This window comes from Polyodon spathula, chromosome 57 (genome assembly GCF_017654505.1).
Source record: "Polyodon spathula isolate WHYD16114869_AA chromosome 57, ASM1765450v1, whole genome shotgun sequence".
NCBI classification, from domain to species: domain Eukaryota; kingdom Metazoa; phylum Chordata; class Actinopteri; order Acipenseriformes; family Polyodontidae; genus Polyodon; species Polyodon spathula.
The window spans coordinates 1299771-1324770 of NC_054590.1; the positions used below are offsets into that span (position 1 = coordinate 1299771).

Consider the following 25000-nt stretch of genomic DNA (forward strand, 5'->3'; position numbering starts at 1 on the left):
CCTCCTTGTGTGAAGGTAGGGATCGTCTCGGAGCTGTGCAGTAGGACTAGCTCCCTGAGTGAAGGTAGGGATCGTCTCAGAGCTGTGCAGTAGGACTAGCTCCCTGAGTGAAGGTAGGGATCGTCTCAGAGCTGTGCAGTAGGACTAGCTGCCTGAGTGAAGGTAGGGATCGTGTCGGAGCTGTGCAGTAGGACTAGCTCCCTGAGTGAAGGTAGGGATCGTCTCAGAGCTGTGCAGTAGGACTAGCTCCCTGAGTGAAGGTAGGGATCGTCTCACAGCTGTGCAGTAGGACTAGCTCCCTGAGTGAAGGTAGGGATCGTGTCGGAGCTGTGCAGTAGGACTAGCTCCCTGAGTGAAGGTAGGGATCGTGTCGGAGCTGTGCAGTAGGACTAGCTCCCTGAGTGAAGGTAGGGATCGTGTCGGAGCTGTGCAGTAGGACTAGTTCCCTGAGTGAAGGTAGGGATCGTGTCAGAGCTGTGCAGTAGGACTAGTTCCCTGAGTGAAGGTGGGGACCGGACCGCTTCAGAGCTGTGATCATGGTACCTGGTCAGGGAAGCAACCATTAACTCCTAATGCAATCGCAGCCTGGCAGAAAATTCAAGAATATGCTTTTCCTCCATTTAAAAAATGGCAGACTTGTTACATACTTAAAAGACAAGGGTCTATACCATGGGGCTTTTGCCTGCAAGTGATAGCCATTTACTGTGGATGTTGTTTCAACTGTAAATCGAACGACCACAGGGAACGTTTGCAGATATTATCTATTGCAGCATTCTTTCCCCTCTCCATGTGTATGGAATCCCTTGTAGGCCCACTTGTGTAATTTAGATAATTTGAAGGTCCTGGTCAGGCAGAAACTTATCACTATTATAACACATTTATTTTCGTATATAAATGATGGACATTGACAAAATGTTTCTTTTTTTTTTTTTTTTTTTAATAACTTGATCATTCATCCTTGACCATGACACGCTTGAGTGACTGTGACTGAAGCATGTGCACTTAATCACCTAATCAGTGAGACAGTTGATTGGACACTGGATATGGACAGATTTCAGCTGTTGAATTGCAAGCTTGAATAAAAGCAATAAAGAAAATCACAGAAAAAAACACCAATATGCCACGTCTGTCAAGAGAGCAGCGCCTTCGTGCAATCAACAGGTTGAGGCTGGACTAGGGCAGCGTACTGTGGCTCGCTGTCTTGGGAGCTCACAGCCAGCAGTCTCAAACCTGGCGAGACGGTATAACCAGACACACTGTCAATGACAGGCCACAAACTGGGAGACATGTGGCTTCTAGGGCTCGGAGACCACTGAACAGGCAGATTCAGGCACTACAAAAGGAATGGGCCAGGATTCCACAGGACAACATCCGAAACCTGGTGCAAAGCATGCGTCACAGATGCTTGAATTGCTGTCAACGCTGGCCACACACGCTACTAGCCTGTGACTTTCACAGTATCCCCCGTCCCCCCATAACTTCAGGCAGTAAAATGTCAATTGTTAATCAGCACAATAAAAAGTCACTGCACTTGCTCTAAAACAGAATTTGTCATATATATATACACACACACACACACACACACACACACACACACACACACATACTTGTAGTCAAAAGTTTACATACCCCAATAGAAATGTATAATTTCTAGAGATTTCTCTAAAACAAAGAATTTTAGGAAAAATCTTTTGTAGCAAAAGTTTTGCTTTTGTGGATGAGGAAGAAAAGTTACAAGAAATAGATGCTTACAATTATTTGTTTCAGCAGACTGGGCGAGTGTTCAGTCTACAAGTTTTGCTGCCTCACGGAGGAGTACTGAAGCAGTGTTTTGTAAGCACTCATACAGGACTCTTGAGAAAGCAGCTCATAGCGTCTGGATTGTAAACCCTAGCCCTGGTCAACCCTGATCATTCTCTACCGAGCTCCAGGAGCTGTGTTCCAAACCGCCACATAACAGGAAGAGTTTAGAGTTTAAACCTTTCAGAGGGAGGGGGAGAGGGAGAGGGACAGGGAGGGGGCACACCCACTCCGCACACCAGCACCAGAGGGCCCTGCTGACTGTCATTATTGAGACTCGCTGGCTGAGTGGCTGTACAGCAGCGTGCGGGGGTATTGCGGGAGCCACAGAAATGAATGACAAGAGGACTGCCGCACACAGCAGGGTCGGACTGGGACCAGCATGGCGGCTGACTGGTTTAGACCAAGCTCCCCTGAGCTTCTCAAACCAGCTACTCCTCACACTGCAGGCCAGAACTGGTAACATTAACCTTTCCATCACTGCAGAAAGTCTCAGCGTGAAGACAATGTGAATGGGATGCTCTCCAACAGTTTTTGTTTTCCACCTGATGTAGAAATAATAATAATGCACATATAGAGGCATGGTTGAGTTTAATAAAATAACACACTGTTTACATTAAATTACATTAACAATATTATTATAGGTCAAATATAATAAAACTCGCTATACAGAATGTAAACGGAGGCTGTGTTTATTGTAGCTTGCCAGTATGGCAAGTAAAGTTGTCATTTATCTAACGTTAGAATACAGAGAATCAGAAGTACAGCTCTGGCCAAAAGTTTAGCATCACCCGATATATAGAATGAATTATTTCTGTGCCATAAAGTTGAATGAAACCTGCTGAATAATGTTACATTAACATATTGAATTACACACCGCTTTGTAGTTTTCAATATACATAACGAAAAACTGACAAAAATTGAAAAATGTGACATAAGGTACTACGCTTACGGCTTCCGGTAGGCTTTTGCGATATCGTTTTGTAGTTTCTTTGGCTACATGATGTTAAATAAAAGCTCTAAAAGTGTTGGCTAGCATTGCCTGTGCTGTTTCAGGAGACAAGGGTTAAAACAAGGCCAACATGGATGTAAAAAAAAAGCAAACAGACAGCAAGTTCAACTTAATGAAAATTTAATAAAGTAGAATCTTACAACAGTGAACAATTTACCAAAGAGGCTGTTCTAGTGTGTGTGTGTGTGTTTGTGTGTGTATGTGTCTATATATATATAGACACACACACACACACACACACACACACACACACACACACACACACACACACACACAATCTGTGGGCTAATCCTTCAAGTGCACAGACCGCATCAAGATCCCATCCACCAGGTTAACACAATATTAAAGTTTAATAAAGACTGCATGGGCTCTTGTAAGCTGTAATGCTGTAATGCCTTTTTTTTAAAAATATTTTTATTGCTAGTATCCCAACAGTTTTAACAATTAAACTGTATTTAAAAAAAAAAAAAAAATACATTGAATAATATTTAAATATAAAAAGAAGATGTTTTTATGTTTTAAAGCATTTTGCTCAAACACCCTTCTTAACAACCAAGATTGCACAAAATAAAATAGTTACAGGGCAGAGCAGGGGTTCCTGAGAAGCAGTTAAAAGCTGTGTTTACTTTTCACCTGGACGCGGCCGGTTTAGTTTTCAATGAAATCGGATGGACTGAGCTGTAGTTATGCCCATCAGAGCAGGAGGAGAAGGGTCCCCATGTCAGGAAGATGGGGGGTGGGGTTCAGTAATGCAGGCTGGGGTACAGCGAGTTGCTCAGCTTGTTAACTGGCCTGTAGGTGGCATACGACTGGCTGTTAGAAGACGCTGGCAGGAGGAGTAGGCCGGTGAGCTCGTCCGTGTGGCAGCGAACCATGGCCTCCTTGTAGTTGATCTTCTCCTTGGTGACGGGGTCTATCAGGTCCTTGGCGTAGTTGATGTCGTCCTGGAGCTCCCTGGCCATAGTGCCGTCGATCATCTTGCTGCTGACGGCGTCCAGCAGGTCGATGCGCCCGGCCCGCTTGGGATCTACCAGCCCTCCCGTTAGGTACTGGGCCTCCATGTAACGCATGCCGTTGTCCCGCGGCATCCAGCCCTTCTGCACGGCCTCACCAATGGAGAGCCTGTTCTTGGTGACTGGGTCCTCCACCCCGGTGAATGCTTTCTGGGCGTTGAGCAGCCTCTGGAGTTGCGCGTTATCAATCAGGCTTCGCTCGGCCGCCTTGTGGACGGAGTAGCGGTCCTTGGTGGCGATGTCGATGATCCCGCCTGTGGCGGCCTGCATCTCCAGCAGCTTCTGCGCAGTGATGGGGTCGATGAGCTTCCTGGTCACGGCACTGCGTACAGACATCTTGGAGTCTGTGCTGGAGTCGTAGATCCCCGCGATGGGGAAGTTATCCTCCTGTTGGGTGCTGGAGACGGTTCCAGACTGGTAGCTCATGTTCTGTTGGTGTGTGGTGGAGGAAAGCAATGGGGCAATTGGTTTGGGCTTGGTTTCACCGGCCACCAGCAGGGCGAACTCGGCGATGTGGATCTTGCCTTCCCTGAATCTGCGGACCTGCTCGGGAGTCACCCGGTTTTGTCTGAGTGCTTCATCGATGGAGTATTCCTTGCCACTCTTTTTGTCCAGGAGCATCGCAATCTGTCCACTGGAGCTCCTGGTGGCGATCTCCTCCCAGTCGCACTCCTGCTCTTGGAGTTTGATGTACTGGCTGTGGTCGATCAGGCCTCTCTTGTAAGCCTCGTAGGGGGACATGTCTTTGCCCGTGTCGGGGTCGAAGATGGAGATCTTAGTGGAAAGGTTGCTCTCGTATGTGTGCATCTCGTTCTGCTTCTCCTCATTCTTCAGTTTCTCCAACAGCCCCCGGAGGGTGAGCTCCCTCTGGTGGAGCTTGTCTTTCTCCTGCAGGATGTCCTGTTCAAGCCGCAGCATCTCCGCCTCCATCTTAATGCTCTTCTCCCTGTTTACCTGACTCCTCTCACTCATCAGCTTGGAGTGCTGCTGGTAGGAAATGCTCAAATGCTGCTTCTCCATGCTCAGTGTCTTCAAGTCCTTCTCAACAGTCTCCTTATCCCTACGCAGGGCATCCCTGGTCTGAATAAGCATGGACTCCTCCTGGGAGATGCTGCTCCTCGTGTTCTCCAGTCTGCTGAGACGGTCCGAGAGACGCTGCAGCTCATCCTCTGCGTCCCTCCTTGCGTTCCTCTCCTGGTTCAGCTGGTCCCTGATCCTTGTTCGTTCGCCTTCCACGAGTCTGTCTTTCTCTACCCTGATCACCTCTTTGTAAACTGTCTTCTCCATGGACTTCTCCCTGGTCAGGACCTCCACCTTGATCTGGATGTTCCTGAACTCTCTCTCCAGCCTCAGGATGTCGTTCCTCTCTTTCTCCAGCTCGCCCCGCAAGCTACTGGATACCTTCTCCAAGTGGGGGTCTCTCTCCACCTTCAGAACCTCCTCCATGATGATCTTCTCCTCGATGGGCGGCGGGGCCGAATTGATCTCTGTGATGCGGGTCTTTATTTGCCTGAGCTCCATCTCCAATTGGATCTTCTTGCTGCGCTCGTCCTGTTGGTTCAGGATCCTCTCCTTCTCCTCCACCAGGGCACGGAGCTGCTGCACTTCCAGCTCCAGCTTCCTCCTGGTCTTCACCTCCTCATCCAGACTCCTGCTCAGCTTCTCATGCTCCATGGCCTGCCTGGGGTCCTTCTGCAGCCGTGTGACTTCCTGGACCACCACCTTCTCCTGGGGCTTCTGCCTCTCGAGGAGGATGTACGCGTTCTGCAGGTCGAAAACTTTTTCCTCCGTGGCTCTGCGCTGTTGACCTTCGTCACGCAGCTCCCTCCGAAGGCGGTCCAATTCCTTCTCCAGGAGGGGGTCGTTTTCGTACCTGATCACCTCCTTGGAAACTAGCTTGGTTTCCACCTTGGACTTCTCTACCTTCCACTCGTCCCTCTCCTTGCGCATGCGGAGGAGCAGCTCATAGGAACTGTTGTAGCTGGAGTTCTGCCGCTCCAGCTGCTGCTTCATCCTCTCAATCTCCCGCAGGGTCTCTGGGCTCTTCTCCAGTTTCACCACCTCCTGGATCACCTCTTTTATTTCCACCTTTGACTGCTGAGACCTCAGGGCATTCAGGTCCACCATGACCTTCTTGATGTCTACCTCCAGTTCTTCTCGTTGCTTGATGGAGTCCTGCAGCTCTCTCCTGAGGCGGACCAGCTCCCTCTCTGTTTCCGGGTCGACCCGGAAGATCTCCTTGACAATCTCCTTGATTTCCACCTTCTGTTTCATTACATTCACTTGCGAGAAGCGGAGCTGTAGGTTGGTAAACTCCTTTAGCAGGTTGGAGGTGGTGTTCCTCTCCTCTTCCAGGGCAGTGCGGAGCCTAGCGGACTCCTTGATGAGCATGGGGTCCTGCTCCACTTTCTTCACCTCCTTTGTGATGATCTTGGGCTCCACTGAGGGAATGATCCTCTCCAAGGTGTTGATCTGGCTCCTCGTTTGGAAGATGAGGTCATTCAAGGATTTGCTCCTCTGGCTTTCGTCAGCAATCTGCTTCTCAAAGGTCCTGCATGCCATTAACATCTCAGGGTCTTTCTCTAACTTTACCACCTCTTTCATCACCATCCTCTCCCTGACTTTGGGCTTCTGCTGCTCCAGGATGGTGATCTCGGTCCTCATGTGCACTGTCTCGCTCTCCAACGTCCGCAACTCTTCTTTCAGTCTGTGGATCTCTTCTCTCAGTTTGGCTGCGTCTCTCTCCAGCTGGGGGTCAGTCTCAATCTGGGTCACTTCCTTGGTCAGTAACTGGGGCTTGATGGCCTTCATTTCCTTCTCCAGGACCATGATCTTCTTGCTCGTCACGTCGATTTCAGTCTGAGTGGAGGAGCGCCTCATGTTCTCATCTTCTATCTTGCTCCTCAGGGTGAAGAGGTCGCTCTCCAGTTTGGGGTCTCGGTAGTACTGCACCACCTCCTTCTCCTCAACCCTCTCCACCCCTCTCCTGCCCTTCAAGATCGTCAGCCTCTTCCTGGTCTCTGCCAGCTCGTTCTCCACGCGGGTGCGTCGGGAAATCTCGTTCTCCAGTTCGGTCTTCAGGCTGTCTGTCTCGTTGATGCTTTTCAGCTGGCTCTCTTGCTGGAGTTGCTGTTGAATCACCACCTGATTGACTTGCTGTTCCTTCTGCAGATTGTAACAGAGAATGCATGAGTTGGGGGAATTGTTATACAATCTACAAAATGCATACATGTAATAAAAATAGGTCTCATTTTTAATATGATCACACAGACACAGCATTTACACTACTTAATCAAACATTTCTGTGTTATTTAGAGACTCAACAATTGCAAAGACTGGGAAAATTGCTAACCTTTATGATAGCAATCGTTGATCTTTAAAAAAAAATGTAAAAAATAACTCAATTAAACCTCCACGTTACCTTTCCCATGACCTTGCTAGCATAATCCAACTGGTTCAGGAGCTGCTTGTTCTCAGCAGAGACCTGAGTGTAGTGGTTCACCAGATCCTTCTCCTAAACATTCAAGAAGAAAACAAACAAACAGTCAAGAACACAAACCCAGACAACTGGTTCAGGAGCTGCTCAGATCTCTGTTTCCCAGTTTTCTTAAATCTAAATGATTGTGAGGAAAAAAAAAACACAGTTTTGTACTCTCTCTTTTCTTTCAATTGTCATTGAATACACCTTTTTAATTTGGTGTTACCAAGAGAGAAACAGGTGGGGCAAGTGTCATAAAGGTCTGAGAAATCTTGATGCTACAGACCCCCTTGGTAATTAACGGGACAGGTCCAGTCTAGTTTGGGGGGTCCAGTCTTACCTGTTTCTGGATGCTATCTTGCAGGGGGGTGGTGCGCAGCTTCTTCGCATCCTGGGCACCGATCGTGGAGTCCAGGGATGAGCGGTACTTGTCTGAGACTGTGTCGTAGTCCTTTTAAAAAGGGGAGAAAGACGGTATTAATTAACAAATTGACAGAACAATGCCTTTTCAAACCGTTTTATGTTTTTTCATTGTATGGATAAAATAGTTTGCCCAAAACGTACATTGAGAAGCATCTGAAGGTCTTGGGAGAGATCGACGGTCCGGTCCATATCACCTCCCTTCCTCTTGATATCTTCCACAACCCTCTGGAAATATTTCACAGAAAGTTAAATAAATTGCTGTCTGAAACTCCCAAATAATGTATCTAGTTATGTATGGATTACTGTCTCTGGAGACTAAGAACAGCTCCACTCTCATCCATACAGCAGTGACAGCACAAGCAGTGGCAACGTGAGGGGCAGTTTGGTCCCGATGCCATCCAATCCCTCTTGGCATCTCTATTTGAGAAGTGCCAGTTGATGGCTTCATGTAAATGTGTGATGGTTCTGTGCCGTGAGTCTACTATTCTAATCTGGAACTGAACCCAGATCTCTAAGAGCAGAGAGAGGCTTAGTGCATTAACCAACCAACCAGAATCATGAAGAGGCCTCACAAATCAGGCTATGGTTAACAAATGACCACTTCATTCTGCAATTATGCAGGGCATTGTGGGTTCCTAACCCACTTACCTTCTGGGAGTTGTACTTGTTGGTGACCTGGGAGAGCCCATCGCTGCTGCTGATCTTGTTGTTGGGTAGATTGTCCATGAAGTTAATGAGAGATTGGCAGGAATTCTGCAGGCTCTGGTTCTTTCGACTAGCTTCCTGAGTGAGCTGCTCTCTGTCAGGAGAGGAGAGGGAGGAAGATTTTATCTTTGTATTTTCATTTCTCATCAAAACTGCACTTGGTGAATATTTCTATATTATGGTTCTGTAGAAAAAAGCCACAGCAGTTGGGTTCATGTGCTGAGGATTTACTGACTGGCTGGCTGCCTGAGCCCACTTGCAATTGAACATGATGCTCCGGACGGTCTCAGCATCAAGCATCATGATAACCAAACGCTGTCTTATTTAAACAAGTAACTGAAGATACAATGGGCTGCTAAGAGAATAGAACCCCAGTTCATTGAAGAAGTGAACTCCTGTGTGCTCACCTCTGACCGATCTGGCTGGCCACGCTGGCATGTCGTTCTCGCAGTCTCTGCACCTCGGCCTCTTGCTTCTTGATGTCGGGGCAGTACTCCTGGAACCCCTTCTGCAGGGAGTTGCATTGCTGCTGCGTCACATCCAGGTCTTTGCCCAGCTTCATCATGATGTCATCCTTCTCAGAAAGATCGTTCTGCATTGTCTAAAGGAGGCAAGGGGCAGGGGGAGGGATAAAAAAAAAGGGAGGTTATCTCACAGCAGTGACAGGGGAGCAGAGACAGGGGAGCAGAGGACAAACACACACCAGAGTTGAGTTTTTAAGTCTGGATTATTGTTTTTATGATTGTATAAAGCTAGATATTTGGAGACAGTGTGGACTAGTGATAGTAACCAAGGAACAGTGTGGCCTCGTGGCTGGTATGATTGTGAGGGAGACCATATGGTCTGGTGGTAAAAGCTAAGGGGATGGGAGGCGGTATGACCAGGTAGTTAGAGCTGAGACACAAGGAGGGAGGCGGAGTGGCCTAGTGGTTAGAGCTGAGGCATTGGGAGGGAGGATGTGTGGCCCAGTGTAGATCTAAAGCCCTCGTGGATACAGTGTGGCACAGCGGCTTGGGCAGTCCCATCACACAAGTGTTCAGAGCATGCCCACCTGGAGCTCCCGGTTGCGTGCCTGGATGGCGCTGGGGTTGTTGACGATGCCCGTGTCTGCTGCCAGTTCGTGCTCGAACTTGGAGATGATGCCGTCCGCCTTCTTGATGTCATTCTCCAGATTCAGGGCAGCGTTGGCTCTGATGGGGAAACAGACTTGACGTTTATGTTCTCCAGTGTTTTTTCCTATTATTTCGCAGCCCTTATTGGTGCTGAATTCCTCAGGAATTAAACAGTCACTATGAATCCTCAGCCACTCTACACTCCAGACAGCACCGTGAATGTCACGCGATGTTGTTGCACGCCCGCTAGGCGGAGGCTGGCACTTACTTCTGCGTGTACAGGCTGGACAGGGCGCTGACCTCATCATACTTGCTCTTGACGTTGTTGAGTTTGTTGGGCAGTGCCGCCGCTGTGGGGCTGCTGGGCTTTGTGGACAAGAAAGCCTCAATCTCCTGCTGGGCCGTGTCTTTCTCCACCCCGATGCTCTTCAGGGCTTTGTTGGTGCGCTGCATGGGGGAACCAGAGATCAGAGGGTCTGACAGTCAACACTCTCACCTCCAGAGACACAGTAGATTGTACTGTACGATGCAAGACGCATTGAAGAAGTTAACTACCCATCATAGAAAAAGATATTGAGAACAAAAAACTCTTAAGAATAATACTGTGCCCCCCATTAATAAGGCATCCCTTTATACTGTGGAACAGGCTAGCAGGAGTTATGGCTTCCAGTTGCCCCACAGTGCTGCTCCACTAGCACTTTCATTCTCGTTACAAGGTGAAACACAGACAATGTGGTGTCATCACTGTGGGGACCCACTATAGCTCTGTTAGGGCTCTGGCCTCACCTCCTGGTCCTGGAGCCGGGAGCTCACGTCCTGGGGCGCAGCGCTGCGGTTCAGCGGCGCTCGCAGGCGGTTCACGATGTCCTTCTCTGTCTGCACCAGGTCCCCGTTGATCAGGTCCAGCCGCTCAGAAAACTTCCTGGCCTGAGGCTCGTCATTGCTGCTGTAGACGCCAGCTGGAAGAGATGGAGGGGCCCAGAGAGATTTAGGAAACTGCACCCCCGGGACTCCCATCTTGGTCCTGTTGCTATATAATGCAGAACACATTGCAGACTCCTTCTTGGAGCCAAGATGTCTTTCGTTGCATTACCGCCTCTGCAGTGGTATCAGAGGAGCTTCTACCTTGGTAAGAGCCATTTGACAATGACAGCAACGTATTATTACAACCAATGCACGCTGGCTATCAATTGCAATACCATAGAACCATGCCAGTGTGCTATCGTATCAGGGCAACACTGTGCAGTATTTGACACAGATGCATGTGTCCTTATTGTTTGAATTGCTTCAGACTGCTATCGCTTCTGCTATGCTGAGAGTAAGACACTGGTATTATAATGGTGCATTTTACATACTTCAAGCACTCAATCAGGAGTTGTATTCCGGTAAGCCATTTTGTCAGAAACATTTGTTTCATTTTTGTTGTATTCCTAATTTGTTTTTGCAGTGGCATGTCACTAGGATTTCCCACTGTGTGAAGGGCATTGCCGATTGCCACTATAAAGGTGTAAGAGGGTTTGAAGCCGAGCGCACCTGCTTTCTGCGAGCGGTTCACCTCCACAGTCTGTCTCTTCAAGCTGCTCTGCAGGTCCGCCCTGTTCCTCTTCAGCTCGTTCACGTCGTTATTCAGCCTGGCCGCCAAGCAGAGGAGACAATTTATTCACTTTGCCCTTTAACATTAATGGTCAAAAGAACAATGCGAGAGGGAGGAAGACTTCTCTCTGTGACGTGCACAGCGACGGACAGCGAGGTAGCAGCATATAAGAAGTGCAGTTGACAGGGTTTGTGCTTGTAAGTGTCCTGCACAGACGGCAGTGTGGTACCTGTCCAGCTTGTCGATGGTCTCAGGGTCTGGAGGAGGGATGATGAAGCACACCCCAGGGAGGCTCTTGGTCACCCCATTGCTGGCCTGCACCACCCAGTTCTCGTTGTCGGTGTTGTCTTTCAGGGTGAACTTCTCTCCACGCGTCACCTCCGCCTGAAAAGATGAGAAGACAGTCAGAACCACAGGCATACGGAGACACTCTGGGTGTAGTGAAGCAGCAGATAAGAACATTAATAGGGTTGTGTTGAAACTAGAAATGCAGTAATATTAAATTATCATCAATGCCTTGTCTACCTGAATAAGCCATCTGGCTAAACCGAGTGTGCAAAGCATGCTATGTCAGGTTTACGTGGCATCTTATGTTATCGTTGTAAGCTGTCCCTGGTGACTCTATGAACATGCCTGTGATGAGCTCACCTTGCCGCTGTCCCAGTCGCACAGGGACTCCACGCTGACGGGTTTGGAGATGCGGGAGCGGCGCAGTTTGAGAGGGGCGATGCGGGGGCTGCGCTTCTTCAGATCCGCAAGCAGAAGCTCGTTCTGCAGGATGCTCTTCTCCTGGCTCTGCAGAGACAGACACGCAGCGTGAGGAGGAGGAGGGAAGAGCGGGGTTACCCCTGAACACACAGCACCCTCCCCTCAAGCAGCTCCAGAGCCTCTCTTGCCATCCCCCGGGCACGGTTCAGTATCGTGGAGGGGCTGTGACATTATGAAGGGTTAATACTACCATTGAGTTTGGGTTAAGACTGATGGTTAGGATGACAAGGACAGGGACTTAGAAAAGAATCCAGTCAATAATGGTTGTCTTTGTTGCGGTGGAATAGCTTTCTAGTCTTCCATGCATCTGCATGAACAATGTCCTTTTTACTGGATCTCATTTTGGGATCTGTCTGTCATTAATTCAGATCCGAGGACCTATCGAATCTCACTGTTAGAGTTCACACTGCATTAGATTCCAGCCCTCCCAATCGTGGAATAGCTACAGTACCCTGTAATATTTAACAGTGTCTCCTGTATACTCTCTTGTTCAGAAGTACTGGAATAGTGCCTTCCAACCCGTTCCAACCCCACCCCCCGGCGCCTCACCTCGACAGTCCTCAGGATCTCATTGTTGCTTTTGAGGCCGAGGGATTTGGGGTCGAGTTCTGTGTTGAGCTTCTGGACAGACTGGGACACGGTGTCCACATCATCCTGGAACTGAAGAGCAGCAGCAAAGTGGAGAGAAACATGGCATCACTCATTCCATTCATTTCAAATAGCCTTCCTGATAGAATCTCTTCTAGAGACGAGAGGCATGCTGCATGCAGTGTCGTGCTGACAGGCAACACGGTTAGGTGCAGCGGCAGTAGTGCATTACAACATTCATTGTATGCTTTTTACTGACCAGCCTGTAATCTCTGTATTTCATTGCTGTACTATTAATAAATGTATTATAGCTTCACTTGCAACAGCTGGATCCTTCAGTGTAACAACACAAGAGTCCGGGGCTGCCTTGTAATTAAGGGGCTTAAAACAGAACAACTAGAACTGAAGTTTCATGTGTGTAAATTATGGAACCAAGTCCAGACAGGAGCCTGAGCAAGAACACAGATCGATATTACAGACACCTTTAAAAAAAGAAATAAAGGATGGGATTCAGCTCGTGCTCATAGCAGTTGTCAGCTGTGTGTGCTTGCTGGTGTTTTGAGCAGCAATGAAGAAGACGCTGCTTCTCTACCTTTTTATAGTCCTCCACATTCTGAAGGTGGCTCTCCTGGCAGATGCAGAGGTTCAGGAAGCTCTGCCACTCATTCCGAACTGCATCTCTGTGTGCCTGAGGACAGGAAGGAACCGCGTTAAAGCTCTGAAACTGGGGCAGAACCCGCACGTACTCCATTGTACTGTACCATGGGAATGCCATGATATACCACAATACATGTTTCTAAGAAATAGAGTACACCATGATTAACCATGGTACAGTACAGTAAAGCACAGTGAAAGCATGTTAAAACAGTAGGAAACCATGGTAAAAGCAAAGTGAAATCATCATGAACTCTCCAGCTCTCATCCGTTTCCATGCAGTGCGGGTGCGAGCCAAGCCCCGCTGCTCTCACCTGGATCGTGGGGCTGGCGGGATGCTTCATCTCAATGAGCCGGTCCCCATCGTCCTGCAGCTTGTTCACCTCGCTCTCGTGGGTCATCAGGCTATTGGTCTTGAAATTCTGGGGGGAGACAAGCCAGCATGAAGCTCAGCATCTCCCCCTGTCTGCTGTGAGTGTTAAGCGCTAGATGTTCAGAATAAAGCTCCATAAAGACTGCTTTTAGAGGGTGGCTTCAGCAGTCATTATTGGTGTAGACAGTAACTATACATTGGCTTTATTTCATTTTTTCTTTGTTTCTCATTTCTCTCTTTCCTTCTCTTGTCTCTCTCTCTCCTGACCTCGTACTGCCTGCGCACATCAGCAGATTCTCCCTCTCTCCCTCTCCTTTTCCCCCTCCCCCTCCCTCTTTCTCTCCCTCTCTCTCCCTCCCCCTCCTTACCTCGTACTTCCTGCGCACGTCAGCATGATCGGCCATGCGGTCGCTCCAGTCCTGCTTCAGCACCTGTTCCTGCTGCTCGTTTAGGTAGGCAAGCTCCTTGGTGCAGCCCTGCATGTAGTCGTACAGACTGCCCAGGTAGTGCCCTCGCCACTGCGAGTTATCCTGGGGAGGGAAGACATTGTGAGCGCGGGACACCCCAAACAGTAATACCGCATTTCAGTGCCATGTATGTCTATTCCAATTCTTACCAACAGATTCTTGTATTGCTCCTGAATTTTAGCGTACTTTTCCTGAAATAGAAAAAAAAAAAAAAAAAAAAACACAATTCATGATTTCGTTTTGAAGGGATTTACACAAAGTCAGCCAGTTACAAATTAATCCTCGAGGCATGGTCATTTACCTCTCTCTTCTTATTCATTAAAATACATATTTACAAAGTGGCACAAAAAACAAGTGCTAGGGATAAGTGTTGGATTGCAGTGGTTTTGGTTCCTGTACTGTTGCACACTGGGTGAGATGCTATCAGGTGCACAGCAGGACCCCTGATCGAGGGTTTGGGGCTTGGGGTGTTGGGTTTGGGGGTTTGGGGTTTGGGTTTGGGGTGTTTGGGTGTTGGGTTTGGAGTTTGGATGTTGGGTGTTGGGTTTGGGGTTTAGGGTTTGGGGGTTTGGGGTGTTTGGGTGTTAGGTTTGGGGTGTTGGGGGTGTTGGGGTGTTGGGGTGTTGGGGTTTGGGGTTTGGGGTGTTGGGGTTTGGGGTGTTGGGGTGTTGGGGTGTTGGGTGTTGGGGTGTTTTGGTGTTGGGGTTTGGGGTGTTGGGGTGTTTGGGGTGTTGGGGTGTTGGGGTGTTGGGGTGTTGGGGTGTTTTGGTGTTGGGTTTGGGGTGTTGGGGTGTTGGGGGGCTTGGTGTTGGGGTGTTGGGGTGTTGGGTGTTGGGGTGTTGGGGTGTTGGGGTGTTGGGGTGTTGGGGTGTTGGGGGTGGGGTTGGGGTGTTGGGGTGTTGGGGTGTTGGGGTGTTGGGGTGTTGGGGTGTTGGGGTGTTGGGGTGTTGGGGTGTTGGGGTGTTGGGGTGTTGGGGTGTTGGGTTTGGGGGTCTGGGGGTTTGGTGTTGGGTTTGGGGTTTGGGAGTTTGGGGTTTGGGGTTTGGAGTTTGGGGTGTTGGTTTGTTGGGTTTGGGGGTTTGGTGTTGGGTTTGGGAGTTTGGGGTTTGGGGTTTGGAGTTTGGGGTGACTCACAGGGTTGCTGGTTTTGCTGTTTTCGATCTGCGGCCCATACTGCTCCACCTCCTTGTGCAGGATGTTGTGCTCTGCGATCTGTTTCTCCAGCTCCGGCAGGGTGGGTCCATACACCCCCCCGTTCACCTGCCTCTGCACAGACAGACACACCGTCAGCGAGGGAGCTCAGCAGCACAGCGCTGCTTTTAAACAGGGTACGAGCAACTAGAACCAAAAACTACACAAAGCAGTTCTCGCATCTCAAATGGATTCCCACTGCCTTCTCTCATGGGATTCTCATCAGCTGATCTGAACAGAGGTAGATCTCAATACTGACCTTCATTAAATCACTGCATGGTACCCTGGCGCTGAACACAGAGTCTCCCACCACTGTTATGCAAGGTTTTCATTACTACACACATTTTTATTTCTTCAGTGCTGGTATTCAGACTCCAATTTCCTCTATTATGCCTGCTTTTCATAAAGTCCCCATAGTGAGCAATCTCCCACTGACACTGCTTAATAATTCAATTTGTTTATCTGATCCTCTTTCTCACAAAGCGAATTCAATGGTTTTGCCTATTCAACACTGTCTTATGTTTGTATGATAAGTCTAGGACACAGTAAAGTGTAGATGGCAGAGCCCCTCTAACCTGCTTCTGGTTGAGAATTTGTGGCCAGTCAATTCCGGAGCTGCTATTGGAAAGGTCCAGATGATCGTAGACCTCCCGGTACTGAGTGCAAGCTTTGGACCAGCGCTCATGCAGCAGCTTGATACTGGGGAGACAGGAGAGACAGTTACCATTCATTTCAAAAGCCTCTTCACTATGGAACTGCCCCTGTGCTTTATTCGCTGGAGATTATTTGGGAGCTCTGTTGGCGGTGACTCACTCTTTATCGATCTCAGCGGCCTGGGGGTGCTGCCTCTTCTTGGCCTTGTCCACATCGAGGAACAGGTCCTTCAGCAGCCTCTCCGCATCGGACAGGTTGTCTGCATTCACCTTCTGATACTCGAAAGCCTTGCCTTTACTCCGGTTGGAGTGGTCCTGTAGGAACAAGCAGAGAACATTACAAGAGAGCACAGCACTGCGCTGACTGTCCTCAGCCTAACCCAGGCAAGCAACGACGCTGACGTCCTGCCCAAATCAGATAGAAATCCAACCACGAGACAGCTGCTAAATAAACGGGTGAAAATGTACTGTGGTGAGCTTTGTGTAAGGGTAACGGAGACAGACAGGCGTGTAGCTCAGTCCTGACTGCACTGAGAAGGGAGCGCAGTCATGGAGTGTCGCACTAACCACAATGAGTTTTTCCTCCGAGCGAAGAATGTCCTTTTCCACCTGGTCTGCATTCTTCTGCATGCGAGCGATCAGCAGAGCCAGATCATTGACCTCGGACCTGGGGAGAGGGGGCAGGGACACTGTCAGTCACACCAGCACTTTACCAATCATAGCAATAAAGTAGTGAAAAGTGGGGGTTCAGACTTGGTCAATTCATTTATACCTTAATAATAATAATAATAATAATAATAATAATAATAATAATAATAATAATGAGCGCTAGTCTACATACTCCTTTCTCAGCTCTCCAGTGACATCACCCTGCACCTAAACAATGAACACAGAAACACGGGTCTCTCTCTCTCTCGGCATCGAGCCTGGGGAGGGACTCACAGCCACAAGAGCAACTTTCTCCACTCACGCAGAATTCCACGCATCTCTCACTTTCTGATCAGTCACTGAGCCAATCTCTGTTGCATTGCTTCAAGGGGCGTGGCCTCCGAACACCTGCAGGGCAAGTTCCTATAACCTGCCCAATGACACTCCTCAATCCAGTGAAGACGGAAGGAATGGGACTCAGGTGTGTATTATTGATATTTATTTTCTTGTTGTGGTTGTCAATAGCGCCAGTGCATTGAAAGGGTTTGTGATCTATGCTGTGACGTCAATCTTGCACTTTGTACAGGTGTAACCTGTTCAGAAAGTGGACCTGTTGGATACACCCAAAGTGATCTAGTCACTGAGGTGCTGTGGTGCAACCTCTCTGTGTTTAATCCTCGTACTGCACCAATTCGAACAACAAGGCTGAAACTCCTTGATCTTAGAGAAAGCACTGCAAAGCACAGAGCAAGGAGGTTCCCCTTTTCAAAGAGTTGAAGAGTGGTGTTGTTTGTAACTTGCACTCCAAAGCTAAGTGATGAAATGTGATCAGCACTTTATCCATTCGTTGATCTTATTCTTTCTCCTTTACAAGCCCCCCAGGATAACAATGGAACCTGTTTTGGGGGGACCCCCTGCAGCACCCCTGTATTTGCAGACAGCGATACATCCTATCTAAAACATGAATGACTGCTCAGGTCCCTTTATCAGAAACCGATGCAACACAGTGAACTTGCTTTGACCAGCTTGTTGCCATTATCCTCTTAGTCAGGCTCTCATAGACAATCTGAAGAGCAACACCATAATTCAGACCTTTTCACTCACTGCCTTTGGTGGTTGGAGTAGACAAGAGGACACTGATGACAATTCTGGAACTAACTCGCCCCATGTAAACAATAAGGAGCTGAACCAGACCGAGACGGACTGAACCAGGCCTGTGTGAGCTGGATAAGCACCTTCACCTCGCCCTCTACACCTCGCCCAATCTGCACTACGCCCCAACGCAGCACACTGCCCCTCCCTGCCCACTGCTTGAGCAGCAGAGACTCCTGATCTACCTCTACACTGTAAACAGACAGAGCGAGGACCCTCCCTGGAAGGACCTGGTTCAGGGCAATGCTGCTGCTGCTCTGTTTAATGTCTCTCTGAGCTCTAATGAGAGCCTTGAGGTCTCAGCAGACATTATCTATATATATATATTACACACACACACTTGAATATCTCTCTGAATGAATGAGCTGTTTTTCTAGTCTGATGGCCCGCATGCTCGTTCAACAAACACAAGGTCGTCGGCCTCTGCAGGACACGATCCAGTTCCTTCCTTACACAGGATCTTCTACTGCTCACTTATTTCAATTTGCAAATACCTCCTGAAAACCAACAGTGTGCTGTCATTGTGTGAAGAGAGGGCACCATACCATGCCTGCAAAAACCTTCGACCCACATAGAAGAGAAGAGTCCTTGCTTATCATGTAAACAGAGAGGGGGTTCCCGTTCTCCAGCTGGGAAACGTATGGAAGACAGCTGTTTGATTCCCTCTCCGCCTCCCTGCCACTCTCACTCCGAGTGGTTAGAATACAGGACGTGTTCATGTAGCTGAGTGCAGTGTGCAGTGCGCAGTGTACAGTGTGCAGTGTGCAGTGCGCTGTGTGCAGTGCGCAGTGAGCAGTGTGCGGTATGCTGTGTGCTGTTTGCATGCTGTTAAAGCCGCAGGGTCCCTGGAATATAAGCCACTGCTGTCTGTTTGCTGCATTCTTCTGTAGCTTTGCTGTCTGTGCAACTCTGTGCTTGATTTATTATCACAAAGAAACCAGAGCGGGACACTGATGGCTGTTTGTTTTCACTGATGGCATTTTGAGCGTCTGGACTCACACTGCCCTCTTTAGTGACCTGCTTTCCATTAAAGAGCCAAATAAGATGGGGTGGGGGGACATGAAAGACATTTCAAATGAACTGTTAGAATGCCAATAGCATTTACAGCTGATGTATTCCACACATGATTAAGAGGGAGCACACAGATGTGGGAACACATGGCAAGGTGTGAGAACAACACTTAAAGCTTTGATAAGGGCAAAGAGTAGTATTTCCTTCCCAACGCCTGACTGGAGGACTGAGCCTCCCCTCTCCCACCCTGACATAGGCACTGTGCCCCTCTCCCACCCTGACATAGGCACTGCGCCCCTCTCCCATCCCGGCACAGGCACTGCGCCCCTCTCCCATCCCGGCACAGGCACTGCGCCCCTCTCCCATCCCGGCACAGGCACTGCGCCCCTCTCCCATCCCGGCACAGGCACTGTGCCCCTCTCCCACCCCAGCCCACCATGGCATAGGCCTGATATCATGAGACCCCAGTGTTACGTAAAGAAACTTGTTCATAACTTGTATAGCCTGTGCATGGCCTGAAGCGAAAATAATACAAGAAAATATAATTAAGACTGTCACCACACCTAGAACAAAGTAAATGCCTTTGCGAGATCAGCAGTCATCACTGGCTGCACATTGCAGGGTGTGGTTGCAACTCCCACGCTGGCAGAGGCTGCCTTTGGACCTTGTTTACTGGTCATTAACCATTAAGAATGTTAGGATTGAGACAGACCCAAAACCATAAATAATATATGAACATAATTTACATATTTTATTTAACATCACTCAATCACAAACATTACAAAATGATATCTCAAAAGTCTTCCAGAAGCCGTGACTAGTACAGTATTTCATGTATTGAAATGTCACATTTTTCAATTTGTTTGTTTGTTTGTTTGTTTGTTTTTTTTTTTTTTTTGTTAAGTATACGGAAAACTACAAAGCGGTATGTAAAAGAGCAGCCCGGACTGCAGCCGCTTTATCATCCGAGCTTGCTTTACAGTGTTCGTGGGATAACCGCAGACAGACTGCAAAAAGAGCGCATAGACACTTCTGGTTGGTTTCAAAGTCCCGGGTTCGTGAAACCAGCCTTTATGTACTATGTAGGTACACAGCACTTACATGTCAGTACGACAGTCATACCTGTGCACTTAATGGGTTATTACTCCCACTTACAATGGAGTGTCTGTTTCTGAAATTTCAATTTGAAATGCTATAATGTGTCCCTATTTCAACACAAATAAACTGCGCGGATCCAGATTCTTATTTTCTTTTACATTAAACGATGCCCAATTTCAACATGAATAAACGCATGTTTCTATTTGAAAATACGTCGTTTTCATTTTTTTTTTTTTAAGGAATGAAATAACTTCCAGTCAGAGGTGAATTGGATGAAAGTCATTTAACTCCTATAAAGCTTCATGGAGAGTCCACCACTCTCGCAGGAGAAACGCTGCTATTGGAACACGATGCGTAAAAGCAGACAGACGCAGTCAGATAACGTCATTTTACGAAGTGATCACTCGGCACGGACAGATGCAAACACCAGCTTCATAGCTGAATACATTTTTCGTGTTTCTAAACAGTGTATTGGAATAAAACTGTCCTGTTATGAAGATGGGTGTGACAGATAATGGAACCGTATATAGCTTTTGTGACACCCGAATTCAAAAGTTGTTTCTTGGATCATTGAATGAATAAACAAACACACTCACTTACTCACACAAAAAATCTGCCCCTTTTCTTCTGCTTGTTTTTGTTTTAAAAAGCTAATCTCTTTCCCCACTTAAAAAATAATAATAATCTAATGCAATAGCAAACCCCAGCTGGTTCTATTGAAATCTCCGTGCTGAAACGCGCACAGGACTCTCTCAAACCTGTACTCACTTGCTGATTTTGGGGGGCGCCTTGATCGTTGCTTCTTTTTTCTTGAACATCCTGAGGACTGTTTATCGCAGTCCCTTCTCTAGATCCAAAAAAAGTTCTGTGCTCTTCTCCTATATCTGCCCCAGTGTGAGGGACACAGACAGAGCTCTGTGGAATTAAATTGCGCCTGTGAGGAAGCCCCGCCCTGGAAACAGGTGTGTGAGACAGAGGGAGAGGACTGGAACAACCCGTTTTTCTCTCTGTCTTTTTTCTAAAGTACAGTTTGGCCTGACACTTGAAAGAGATGTCACCCCCGCCCTGCTTTAATACCGACACTGAGAGGCTCTTTAAAACCCTTTGTTCGCGCTGAGGGAGGGTCCGGGCCAGGCCCTCGCTGAGAAAGTGTCACTCAGTGTTCAGTTTCCATCGCGCTTCTCCAGAGGGGTTTGAGTGCTGAGTTAGAATGCGGGCTACCCGATGAGAGTGTGGGTTTGCACGGTATCTTCCAACAGGGCAGCGGTGGGACAGTGGAAATTCTTACTCATGGCTTACTGTCACATACATGAAGACTGTAATCAAACATAAAAACTATTGTAATGTTCTATGCACAGGGTGACACCCGTACACACAATAAGATAGACTGGAATATCTACAGATTTGAAGATTTGGTTAATTGATTTATTAAGGGAATAATAAAACAAATCAATCAGAGAATGTATGTGATTAAGGGTTTGTTATAAACACTTGTAGAATGTGTCATGCATTTGAAACATCACACAAATTGAATGTGAATTTACTCGCCATTCAGTCCTTATATACTTATATTGGAATTTACTGTAACATAATGAATCTTCATATAAAAAGTGCTCCTGCAATCTTTCTTGCAGTACTGACTGTATATATGTTAGAATGTAAATAAAAAGTCAGCTTTACTTTGGGCTTTGTGTTTCCTTTAAGTTTACAGACACCTGGCCAGTCCTGGGAACCTGTTTAAAAGGCACCTTAATTTCACCTGTTCGCTGGAAACTTGTTTTTCTGGCTCTGGGGTCCATGAGAAGGTGCAGGAGATACTGCTTGCTGTCATCTCGGAAACTATCCTAGTGCAGGAAGAGAACATTAAAGGACAGGGTCCAGCCCACCTGGTTCATGCAGAACAGATGTGAACAGCAGAAAACATCTACTGTTACTATCTGCACTACAGTCCCAAGACCAATGTATCTTCAGTGTACCACCACAGTACACACGTAGAGAGCAAGGTGTAATTAACACACAGCGCAGGTTGGTGAAAGCAGGGCAAAGCACAGAGGAAAGCTGAACTATCATACCAGCAATGGTCTAGAGCAGGTTCTTATCAAGCAGTGTTTATATTCACAGAACCTGAGTGAGAAAAAAATAAATCAAATATTTCAACATAGAATTAGTGTGCAGTTCACCGGATGAAAGTGTAACCCTGTGAATGTATGAATGGGTAGAGACACTGCAGAGTATAGAAATAGTCAGATCTGCTCAACAGCAGGGATGGAATCTGTTATGGTTTCGAGCTGTGGAAAGAGGAGGAGTGCAACACCTCCACCTGTCAGAAATGCACTGAGCCAGGCAGGCTGGATCTCTCCAACGGAGAGACAGTGCTGCTGAAACCAGGAAAATGCGGCCCTGCAGGTTTGCAGCGAGACCCCAGGGCAGACACCCTCCATACCACACATACACCGTGCTCTCAGAGTCGTAATTTAATAACCTGATAAAAAAAAAATCTAAAAACTACAAGAAATGTATTTTATTTAAGCAATACATCACTAAAATATCTAGTGATAAAGATGTAAAGAATGTGCATGGTGGCTGGCAATGAAAGCTGCAGAGTGAGTCAGAGAGAGAGAGACAAGTGCAGGTCCTCTCTGGGTGGAGTGACGAAACTGGAACACCTTTAACAGACGCAGTGTGTACAATTAAACCAAAACACAATCAGTGTTACTAACTGCACAGCCTTCTGATCAAAAACATTCCTCAATGATAAGGGAAGTATCCACGGCAACAGATCTCTAACCCTTACACATGCCACAGGCGGTGCACTAGAAATAGCATTTCGAAAAAAAATCTGTTAAATATTGTGTTTAGTGACCTTGTGTGGTTCATGGTGCAGCTTGCTGTATTGTGTTGAACAGCAGTACAGCGCTCACTGTGACTCCCATCTGTGTTTTCATTCCACTTGAGCCAGGAAGAAGCAGGCACTCCGCTGACCAGATAAAATACATTGCGGTACCTGACACTGGTGCAATACAGCCATCTGAAATACAGTGTCAGGTAGCTTCCAACTACACAATGTACTTATTCTTTACTAGCTCTACATTATGAAGCATGCTACAAAGTTCTGCAAGGTACAAGCAGAGCAGAGGTTGATGTTCACCAGTGAGCAGCTCCCCGACCTCTGACAGCTGATTGCCAATGAGGGGAGAGTTGTGGTGCCAAAGTGGAGAAACAGCTTTCCTTGCCAGAAGCATGGAAACTGTGAATGCTGGCCGTGCTCATTTCACAAGGCAGCAATTTCTATCAGGCAAGGGCGAGAGCTCCAAATCCAGGTTTAAAGGGACGTGGATTTCAACACGCTTCCCAGCAACGTACAAACACAAAGCCATACTTTTGTAGTAGGATTTAGATTTAGGTGCTGTGTGGAGTGCAGGCTGGATATTGCTGGTTCGAATCCCAGCTGTCATTTCCCAACTGTGACCAGGAGATCCCAGAGGGAGACACACAATTGGCCAAGCCCTGTTCAGGTCGGCAGAGTAATCCTTGGTTCACTGGGCACCAGCACCCCCTGTGGCTGACAGGGCGCCTGCGGGTCTGCTGTGGAGCCATTCAGATCTGCGTTGTCCTCCGACACTACAGGCCTGATGGCTTTGCTGTGGACATGCAGGGCACATTTCGGAGGAGGCTGCGTCTGTCTCGGTTTTACAAAGTCGGCGTGGAGGTTGCAGCAGTAGACCAATACATACAATTGGCAATTCCAAATTGGGAAAAATTTAATACCAAATTCCATTGGTGACTACAACATTTATTATTTTTTTTATAAAAAAAGAAACTCAGGAGAAGATTGGGAGGGAATGCAGGCAGGGCTCACAAAGGCAGGGTGCCCAGCCGCTCTGGAATTCTTGGTATGCCAGCAGTTTCTTCAGGTTTTGGAGACACGCCACTCTGAGATTGGGAACACAAATGGTTTTCTAAAAATCTCTACAGTTGAACAACTGCCAGCACAGAGATCAGGCTGTCAGATCAGAAGCAGGAATGGGATTCTCTCTGTGTTGAAGTTTCACTGCAACTGTCACAGGATCCGTGAGGAACTTTGCTGTTACAATCCGCACCCAGACAGAAGACTGGAGGGCAGGGACTTGCAGATCATTGTTTGGTTCGATTTAGTTCATCGTTTACAGAGTGGAAAACGAATGCCAGCATTCCCTGCTGGGAAAAGGCAATGTTTTTTTTTTTAATTAGAGTGGGGGAAATGCTTTGATAAAACAACAACTAAAAATCCAGCCCACTTGGCAACCAGCCTCATTGCCTGCAGTGCTCTTCTGCTCTTCTGTCTTACAACAATGTGCTACTCAGCCCTAAACCTGTGACTCTTAAAAGAACCACACAGTCCTGCATTTATTAGCTCTTTTTAGGAGGCTTCCTGAGTGGGAAAGTTGTATAAGGAATATCAACTGCTACAATTATATGGATTATCCGAATTTAAAACTCACAGCCAATCTGACCCAAGAGCAAACCTCCACTCCTGCATTTTAAGTTCAGTTTCATGCTGAGAGTTAGATTTCCAACACAAATCTATTTCTCGTGACAACTGCCAAGTCTCCTTTTGTCTGGTAGATAAAGAGAACGTGGCAACTTCACTGGTGAATGGCTTCTCAGATTTCTTGAGAGGGCTTGTTTTAAGGGCTGGGATGTTCAGTGTACAATGTACAGTGTTTCATTAATTTTTAAACCAAACAAATAAATACCACAACAGATTGTTTATATGTGTGTTTTTTTAATTATATATATATATTTTTTAAAATCAGGATCCTAAAATTAAATCACAGTTTTCATTAGTTTCTGACTATCATCCCATGTTCGCAAACTTCATTTTAAAACTGAAAACGATACAGTACACTGGACATGTACGAAACATGAAAACTGGATTTAAAAAAAAATTCCCAGCACTACTAATTAAAAATAAAAAATGATTATACACAAAACTCAACTCAAATGGAAGCAACGCTACCCTCTCCTGTACAGTACCGTGGTTTTGGTGTCCTGGGGGGTAAGCAGAGGTTTGGGGATGGGGGTGACCAGCCAACTCATTTAACATCTGAAGTTTAAGTCGTCAGCTATTCTGTAGTAGAGGTCAGTGTTCTGGAGAGCCATGTGAAACAGTTAAAGAACTACAACTACAGAGCCCCCCCCAATTGACTCTGCAACTACACAGCCCCCCCAATGGACACTGCAATCAGAGCCCCCTCAAACAACACTGCACCTAGAGCAC

General features: G+C 47.4%; 2 protein-coding genes across 2 annotated transcripts in view; both read right to left on the reverse strand.

The window, feature by feature from the left end:
* Nucleotides 1-2915: 2915 nt before the first annotated feature.
* On the reverse strand, nt 2916-20643 carry LOC121307529 (envoplakin-like). Its single transcript, XM_041239718.1, has 22 exons — nt 20509-20643; nt 16399-16498; nt 15992-16146; nt 15754-15877; nt 15122-15253; nt 14137-14178; nt 13889-14050; nt 13462-13569; nt 13086-13181; nt 12455-12565; nt 11786-11932; nt 11367-11521; nt 11077-11174; nt 10330-10502; nt 9812-9990; nt 9483-9621; nt 8839-9032; nt 8375-8525; nt 7868-7951; nt 7644-7754; nt 7247-7339; nt 2916-6990 (listed from the first exon to the last, which is right to left on the reverse strand). The coding sequence occupies exons 1-22, from the start codon at nt 20556-20558 to the stop codon at nt 3556-3558; spliced, it is 6039 nt and encodes a 2012-aa protein (XP_041095652.1). The 5' UTR covers nt 20559-20643; the 3' UTR covers nt 2916-3555.
* Nucleotides 20644-23595: 2952 nt separating this feature from the next.
* Nucleotides 23596-25000, reverse strand: part of LOC121307580 (regulatory-associated protein of mTOR-like) — a 15255-nt gene continuing 13850 nt past the window's right edge. Inside the window, exon 4 of the mRNA XM_041239778.1 lies at nt 23596-23673. Coding sequence (XP_041095712.1) covers nt 23596-23673 — 78 coding nt within the window. The remainder of the gene's footprint in view (nt 23674-25000) is intronic.

Coding starts and splice junctions, on each gene's coding strand:
- LOC121307529 (XM_041239718.1), bottom strand. CDS start 20,558: ATGTTCAAGAAAAAAGAAGCAACGATCAAGGCGCCCCCCAAAATCAGC. Junction 15,878..15,991: donor GCCGCTGAGATCGATAAAGA/GTGAGTCACCGC, acceptor CTGTCTCCCCAG/TATCAAGCTGCTGCATGAGC. Junction 11,933..12,454: donor AGATCCTGAGGACTGTCGAG/GTGAGGCGCCGG, acceptor CTGTCTCTGCAG/AGCCAGGAGAAGAGCATCCT.